General features: G+C 37.2%; 1 protein-coding gene across 3 annotated transcripts; it reads right to left on the bottom strand.

The window, feature by feature from the left end:
* Positions 1-6,162: 6,162 nt before the first annotated feature.
* On the bottom strand, positions 6,163-8,578 carry LOC125551668. Of its 3 annotated transcripts, none has more exons than XR_007303011.1 (3): positions 8,233-8,578; positions 8,042-8,126; positions 6,163-6,744 (listed from the first exon to the last, which is right to left on the bottom strand). XR_007303011.1 is itself a non-coding variant. In XM_048714943.1 (3 exons), the coding sequence occupies exons 1-3, from the start codon at positions 8,528-8,530 to the stop codon at positions 6,664-6,666; spliced, it is 444 nt and encodes a 147-aa protein (XP_048570900.1). In that variant the 5' UTR covers positions 8,531-8,573; the 3' UTR covers positions 6,163-6,663. The 3 variants fall into 3 exon arrangements, 1 of the variants encoding a protein (XP_048570900.1); XR_007303010.1 differs by having other exon boundaries at positions 8,248-8,575; XM_048714943.1 differs by having other exon boundaries at positions 8,042-8,121; positions 8,248-8,573.
* Between the last annotated feature and the right edge of the window lie 393 nt (positions 8,579-8,971).

Raw genomic sequence — 8,971 nt, 5'->3', positions numbered from 1 at the left:
ATTTAGACATGATGCATGGATGCAATGCCACTAATTACAAGCATTACTCTAGGGATGTTGTTATTGATGAAGGCACTCGTCCATTGGATGGTCAGTTTCGTACGACTGCATCTTATTCCACCAATGATGACTCTGCAACTCAAGATTTTGCTTCTAAAGCCAATGCGCAAAATCCTCAAGCCACTACCCCACGAGTGATGACTGATCGCGAGCTTCTTCTAAGTCTTCTCCATAAGGTCGATCACAATCACAAGTGGGTCAAGCGTCTATTTGGCTCGATTCTCCATAACATGACTATTACTTAGAACACTATGAAGAAGAATCATTACTATCCGCATGAAATCTTAATCGCACTTGGGCCATACTTTCTCATCTTTACAGTGATGAAGACCTCAAGTAGATGGACTTTCAACAGAACTTTGAGTGGTCAAATCCCCCCTCGAAGAAATTCAAGAAGGTCAAAGTTCCTTAGTTGGTCACAAGTTCATTTTCTTCATCGCATGATACGGATGAAGCTGAGGATCTCGAAGACACTGCGATAGGCCCTAATTCAACAAACGACCCCAACAACGCGCGTGCTCCTCCATCAACCTCATGACGATATTCTTCAGGGGCGTTAGTCGTCATTTTTCATCCCTTTTGGTCATTTGATGACAAAGGGGGGCAAATTTGAGTTAGTCTTCAAGCGAGTCTATATATGGGATGTTTTTTCTTTAAGTTACAACACTCGCTCTTCTGAAGTGTTTGTTTGATGAGTTGTAAACTTAAGTATGATGGTGGTCTGATACTTTTGAGCTACTTTCTGCATGCTTATTTCCTTAAGTACCTTAATGGCATGCTGAATTTTGCCAGATACCATATTTCATCATGCATTTCAAATTCTTCATATCATATGTTAAATGCTTGTATGAATTGCAAGATATAGGGGGAGATATCCATGATTTTATTCTACAATGTGCATTTCCAATCCAAATTAAATTCCTCAAATATGCACATCTTCAGGGGGAGTTCTATATCTTGTGATCAAATTCCCCAATATCAATATTTACACTTCATCTGTTTATCCTCGTTGAAAACTTAACCTATTTGTCATCAATCACCAAAAAGGGTGGGAGATGCCACTTAGTGATTTTGGTGTATTGAAGACTTATTGGTTAAGGGACTAATATGTTTGTGAGTGTACACATGTCTAAAAGTCTCCGAGGAGTTTGATATACTCAAAGAAAGTTGACCCCTAAAAATGAATGTCTTCAATTGAAGACTTTGGTTTTGTTGAAGACTTTGAAAATGAGGAAATTGGTGTGACCTTGAAAATATTGATATTGATGTGAGGTTATGAAGCGTGAAGACTTTTGTTTTCGTAGTTTCATTTTCCTTTCTTGAGTCATAGGAAACACCGTATTGTTAAAGGGGGTCTAATATGTCTCCAATGCATCTATAATTTTTGATTGTTCCACGCTATTATATTATCTATTTTGGATGTTTTATATGCATTAATATGCTATTTTATATTATTTTTTTGGACTAACCTATTAACCTAGAGCCGAGTGCCAGTTTCTATTTTTTCCTTGTTTTTGAGCTTTGCAGAAAAGGAATACTAAACGGAGTCCAAACGAAATAAAACTTCATGATGATTGTTCTTGGACTAGAAGACACCCACGGGACTTGGAGTCCAAGACATAAGAGGCACGAGGCGGTGGCAAGGGTGGAGGGTGCGCCCTAGGGGGGGGCTACCTTGTGGGCCCCTCTGGACTCCCCTCACCTAGCTCTTCCTCTTATATACTCACATATATTCCAGAACCACCAAAGGCGTCCATGAAAACACTTTTCCACTGCTGCAACCTTCTGTTCTCATGAGATCCCATCTTGGGGACTTTTCCGGCATCCTGCTGGAGGGGGATTCGATCACGGAGGGCATCTACATCAACTCTATTGCCCTTCCGATGAAGCATGTGTAGTTTACCACAGACCTACGGGTCCATAGCTAGTAGCTAGATGACTTCTTCTCTCTCTTTGATTCTCAATACCATGTTCTCCTCGATGTTCTTGGAGATTTATCCAATGTAATCTTCTTTTGCAGTGTGTTTGTCGAGACCCGATGAATTGTGGATTTATGATCAACTTATCTATGAATATTATTTGAATCTTCTCAGAATTCTTATATGCATAATTTGATATCTTTGTATTTCTCTTCGAACCATCGGTTTGGTTTGGCCAACTAGATTGGTTTTTCTTGCAATGGGAGAGGTGCTTAACTTTGGGTTCAATCTTGCGTGATTTCACCTAGTCACAAAGTAGGGGTAGCGAGACACATATTTAATTGTTGCCATTGAGGATAAAAAGATGGTGTTTTCATCATATCGCTCTAGTTTATTCCTCTACATCATGTCATATTACTTAAGGCGTTACTCCGTTCTTTGTGAACTTAATACTCTAGATGCATGCTGGATAGCGGTCAATGTGTGGAGTAATAGTAGTAGATGCAGGCAGGAGTCGGTCTACTTGACACGGACGTGATTCCTATATTGCATAATCATTGCCTTGGATATCGTCATAACTTTGCGCTTTTCTATCAATTGCTCGACGGTTATTTGTTCACCCACCGTATTATTTGCCTTCATGAGAGAAGCCTCTAGTGAAACCTATGCCCCCTGAGTATTTTCTATCATATTAGTTTCTGATCTACTACTTGCAATAATTTATGTTCAGATCTATAAACCAAAAAACCCAAAAATATTTTATCTTTTGTTTAGTTCTATCTATCTCTATCAGATCTCACATTTGCAAGTGATCGTGAAGGGATTGACAACCCCTTTATCGCATTGGGTTCAAGTGTTTGATTGTTTGTGCAGGTGCATCTATTGGGGACTTGCGCGTTTCTCCTACTGGATTGATACCTTGATTCTTAACCGAGTGAAATACTTATCTCTACTATACTACATCACCCTTTCCTCTTTAAGGGAAAAACCAACGCAAGGTCAAGAAGTAGCAGGAAGAATTTCTGGCACCATTGCTAGGGAGATCTACATCAAGCCTACCAAATACCCATCATAAACTCTCATCTCTTGCATTATATTATTCGCCATTTGCCTCTCGCTTTCCTCTCCCCCACTTCTAAAGCGATTTTTTTAAAGATTTGCCTTTTTATTCGCCCTTCTTCCATTCATCTTTTCGCTTGCTTTTTGTTTGCTCGAGTGTTGGACTGCTTGCTTTGTCACGATGACTCGAGGGAATACCAAATTGTGTGACTTTTCCAATACTAATTTTATTAGTACTCCGATTGCTCACGCCACTAGCGCGGAATCTTCTGAAACTAGTACGCGGGTACGTGCACATCACGTGAAATGTTCAATTCATGGATACAAATTTTCCAAAAGAAGAAAATCAAACACACGGATCTTGGAAATTCTAACGAATCAACTGTTGTGTTTTGTTTGTACGTAAAGCTATTATGGTAGTTATCACTTATCACTCCTACAGTGGGTGGTTCTAGTGCAAACATAATAAAAATTTGTTAATGACGCATACAGTAAATAGGAATTATCTTATAATTACATTTGTTCTTGGAGGAATAGTATTTTATAGTTGCAAAACTTAGAAGAAAATGCACATGCCAAAAAATTATCAGTCTCAGATATTTGTACCGTGTTATACTCTAATCACAAGGTGACTTAGCTAATGTATAACAAATCTGTTATAATATTCTCTAAGAAACGCAATATTCTGGGGTACAAAGTTTGGACACATATAATCCAATCCTGTGATGCATTGTGCACACGTGAAAAGCAATAACTGGCCACACTTGCACCATCCCCTACTAATCGTGTGTAGCCACAGAAAATCCTATGATGCCAAGAAAGAGAAAATCGGAGATGGGAGCACAGGACATTGGAGTGGCTGCCAACTTCTGCTGCACGTACAGAAAATGTCGAAGCATCCAACAATAAACAATTCCGCAGTGTCGAGATTTCTCTAGAGTGAAGTGTGTTTGTGCAGTGAGCACTGTAGGTGCGAATCCTTTCACTTTGGACCATAGGATTGGCGTCATCAACGGCCAAAATTGCTTCTTAGGCTTAGGATTCAAAATTCAAAAACTCGTACACTATATGGTAGTATAGATTAATGCCGCTTTGCTGAATCTTGTTATTAAAGATCAATTTTCCGGCCTTCCTAGTGAAGATGCCGCATCCAATCTAAATAATTTCGTTGAGTTGTGTGATATCCAAAAAAATAAAGATGTGGATAATGATATTGTTAAATTGAAGCAATTTCCATTCTCACTACGAGATCCTGCTAAAACTTGGTTTTCATCTTTGCTTAAAAATAGTATTGATTCATGGAATAAGTGTAAAAATGCTTTTATTTCCAAGTATTTTCCTCCCACTAAAATCATCTCCCTTAGAAACGATATTATGAATTTTAAGCAACTTGATCATGAACATGTTGCACAATCATGTGATAGGATGAAATTGATGATACGAAATTGCCCTGCTCATGGTTTAAATATATGGATGATTATACAATTGTTTTTGCCGGATTGAACTTTGCTTCTAGAAATCTTTTAGATTTGGCCGCGGGAGGTAATTTTATGGAAATTACTTTTATGGTTAATTATTCTCAATGGCACACCGAAAGATCTTCCACTAGTTAAAAAGTGCATGCGATTGAAGAGATTAATGTTTTGAGTGGAAAGATGGATGAACTTATGAAATTATTTGCTAGCAAGATTGCTTCTATTGATCCTAATGATATTCCTTTGTCCACTTTGATTAAGAATAATAATGAATCTATGAATGTTAATTTTGTTGGTAGGAACAATTTTGGTAATAACGCGTATAGAGGTAATTTTAATCCCAGGCCATTTCCTAGTAATTCCTCTAATAATTATGGTAATTCCTACAACAATTCTTATAAAAATTATAATAATACGCCCTCTGATCTTGAGAATAGTATTAAAGAATTTATGAGTTCGCAAAAGAATTTCAATGCTTTGGTTGAAGAAAATTTGCTTAAGATTGATAATTTGGCTAGGAACGTTAATCGAATTTCTCTTGAGATTGATTCTTCGAAAATTAGATCTATTACACCCAAGCATGATATTAATGAATCTCTAAAATCTATGAGAATTTCCATTGATGAGTTCAAAGAAAGAACCGCTAAGATGCATGCTAAGCGAGATTGGTTTGTAAAAGCGTGTTCTTCTAGTTTTTGTGAAAATAATGATGAAGATCTTAAAGTGATTGATGTGACTCCTATTGAATATTTGTTTTTCAATATAAATCTTGATAAGGATGGTACTGGAGATGAGTCAACTTTAGTTAAAAGGCGTCCCAATAATTTGGAGTTTATAGATCCTGATGCAAAAATTGATAAAAAATGGGATTGGAGAGGTCAAAACTTTAGGTAGCGATGAACCCACTCTTTTGGATTTCAAGGATATTAATTATGATAATTTTTCTTTGATAGATTGCATTTCCTTGTTGCAATCCATGTTGAATTCTCCTCATTCTTATAATCAAAATAAAGCTTTTACTAAACATATCGTTGAAGCTATGATGAAATCTTTTGAAGAAAAGCTTGAATTGGAAGTTTCTATCCCTAGAAAACTTCATGATGAGTGGGAACCTACTATTAAGATTAAGATTAAAGATTATAAGCACCATGCTTTGTGTGATTTTCTAGCGTTTTCACGATTCCAAAAACTTTATGTGATGTGTTAGGTTTTCGTGAATTTGATAATTGTTCTTTAAATTTGCATCTTGCAGATTCCACTATTAAGAAACCTACGGGAAAAATTAATTATGTTCTTATTGTTGCAAATAGTAATTATGTGCCCGTAGATTTCATTGTCCATGATATAGATTGCAATCCTACATGTCCTATTATTCTTAGTAGACCTTTCCTTATGATTAGTGCAATCTATTATATAATTAAAATAGAAGACAAATAATACACCATGTTAATCCACACAGACTAATATTATTACCACCGTTTGATCATAAAAACAATGGCTGAGATTAAAAGATTTTACGTAATAAGTTAATATGTACGGATCAACAAATTGAACTGTCACGTCTATATGGAGACGCACACATAAGGCTCATCAACATAGACGCACACATAAGGCTCGTCAACATAATCGTAGAAGGAAGCCAAAAAACACAACACAAAATAATTATCTCTTCCACTAATATATTATATAAAGGCGTTACATGTCCAACTATTGTCACGTGCAATTCCTAATCGGGACTCTAAAGGACACATACATAACTCGGACACTCGGTAAGCCAAGGACACGTAAACACATACAAGGAGTGCTTACGGACAGAGTCCCCATAAAAAATACAAAACTGGCCGCATCCATCAGCCTATTGTCACATATAGGCTTTAATTGGAAGAAAAATAATAAGCATACAAGGACTCCATAAGGGCACAGCCAGAACTCATACATCAAAATACACAGCCGGCCGCACCCAGCACCCAACACACGCCCACCATCCGCCTGGAAATCTAAGACACCCAGCAACTCACGACTCAGCACCATGACTAGGAAAATTGAAGCCAACCAATTCTACGACGCCGTGACTCGACGATCCCACCACCAGGACAATTGAAGCGAACTCTCTATGATGCGAGATGTTCAGACTTGGTGCTCAGGCAATATCAAAGGCGGCCCAAATTATGAAGTGGCATGCAACTCTTTTCTACATAAGTCACACCCAACCATCCAAGTTTCCTTCTCACCTGAATCAACAAGGTTAGTAAGTATTATTACTATGAACTCAATTTCTTCAGCAAAAATCTTCATATGAACATTATCAATTGACAAGTACATTTTCAATCCTTTTGAAGCAATGGGAATACAAGAAACGAAGAGACTTCAACAAGATACCAAAACTGGGATGTTTAAGTGAAACTAATGGGAACATGGGATACAATAATCCTCCAATCGATGAACTTATTAGCCTTGATGTGATCTATATGGATGAGCAGGTTTATGTTATACATATTCATCGATAACCAAAGTGTCTGTGTGACCTCAACAATGGTAAGTTCAACAATTTTAAAACCTGATATGTTATTTACAAAAATAAAATATTTAACAGATTTCTACTTGATACGTTTGTGCCTATAGTCAAGCAGTGCCACATGAGTATATACCGATCTCGATATACCCAAACCTCGGGAACTTCTTAACTGGTATGAAACACCAGCTATTCTGATTTATTGACTAATTAACTATGACTAAATGTCACTCCATATATATAGGCACCCAGCGGAAGAATCTTTACCAAAAATGATCGATATTGATAGAAGTACTACAACGCACACTAGAAGAGCAAATGTTTTACGGAAGGGCGTTACAAGAACTTCCTTAGATGAGGCAAAAAAAATTAGACAGATCAGGTAGTCACAATTTAGTCATATATGTTATAACATCATCTTACATTCTTACTTGACTTATATATGTCTAACAATTTCTTCAAAATGTGAACTTTGATTTTCTTGGTAATTTTTAGGACTATGTGTTCATTGATTTGAGAAATCTACTAATTCAAACAGGAATGTTTCTATTATACTTGCTCCGTTCCTAAATACAAGTCCTTTTAGAGATTTCAATATGGACTACATACGGATGTATATCAGTGAGTGTGAGAATCATGACTACTACCCTTGTGAGGGAGGCTGCAAGAATAAGCAAGGATCCTATGAATGCACACGGAACAATAACTCACACAGTGCTAATTCGTACAAATAACTCTGCAGGCCAAATTTTCCACTAGAAGCAAAGATCGACATTAGGTATTTATGTGTCGATTCACCTAGAGGCATCACAAGTATGACCTACACCCATTAAGCCAATTGAGAATTGGGTGCATGTTAATTAAAGCATATGAAGCAAATTTTAGTTAAAACATGCAAGAGTTTTTACTTTGTCTTAAATAAACAATAAACGTATGAGTTATATAACTTGCTAATATGTTGTTTCAGCAAATAGAAAATTATATACTTTTTAATTAAATTAGAAGGGGAAACAAACCTGTGAAGAATTGGGCATTATGGAGGAAGTAGGAACGATGCATAGATGTGGCGCATCGACCATACCAGGCATGCTGACCTCTATCCTGTGTCGCAGATCCAATAATTGAAATATATCACATCCCGTATGAAAAAGAAAAATATATTATTGGCAATTTAAAAATGAAAGTAAAATGGCGAAAATTAACAGACATGCTAAAGCCAGACCCGGGTGATTGGAGAATACGAGATCGACGAGGAAAACTGTGGAGGAGATGGTCGTCAAACGCGACGACCCAGCTCTCTGACCCGACATCTGCCTCTCCAGTTCAGCAGAGATGAGATGCCGCATCATGGGAAGGTGAGCAGCGCTAGATCCGCGGCCAGAAGCTTTGCGCCATCCCTGCCTCGGCCAGACCTCGATCCAAAGAGCAGTAAGAGAAAGGGGATTTTTTTCCATGTCTGGGTGCTTCGGGTACAACGGTGGCCAGTATAGTCCAGAGTTTTCCATTCATACTGTTACATTGAACCGTCAGTTTGCGAGATATTTGATCTGGTGCGACCAGCAGCATGTATCTTTTTTTAACACGACCAGGAGCATGTATCAAGTGGCAAAACTGGATGGTTGAGCAAACTACACGTACTAGAAGGAAATGATGAGAATACCTATGACCGTACCAAGCATATTTGATGCCTATAAATGAGTACTCCCTTCGTCTCTAAATATAAGTCCTTTTACATTTCAATATGGACCACATACTGATATATATAAACATATTTTGGAATGTACATTTCAAAATATGTAGTCTCTATTGAAATCTCTAAAAAGACTTATATTTAAAAACAAAGGGAGTATTTTATAATCTATAGAATGTCAAAAGAAATTTGTTTCCGAGAAAGAAAATAGATCTAGGATTTCGCTCCTGTCTGATTTTTTAGCATGGAAAATTCA

Source organism: Triticum urartu, chromosome 4, assembly GCF_003073215.2.
Source record: "Triticum urartu cultivar G1812 chromosome 4, Tu2.1, whole genome shotgun sequence".
NCBI lineage: Eukaryota > Viridiplantae > Streptophyta > Magnoliopsida > Poales > Poaceae > Triticum > Triticum urartu.
The sequence above is the reverse complement of the archived record's forward strand: the minus strand, read 5'-3'. Positions and strand labels throughout refer to the sequence as shown.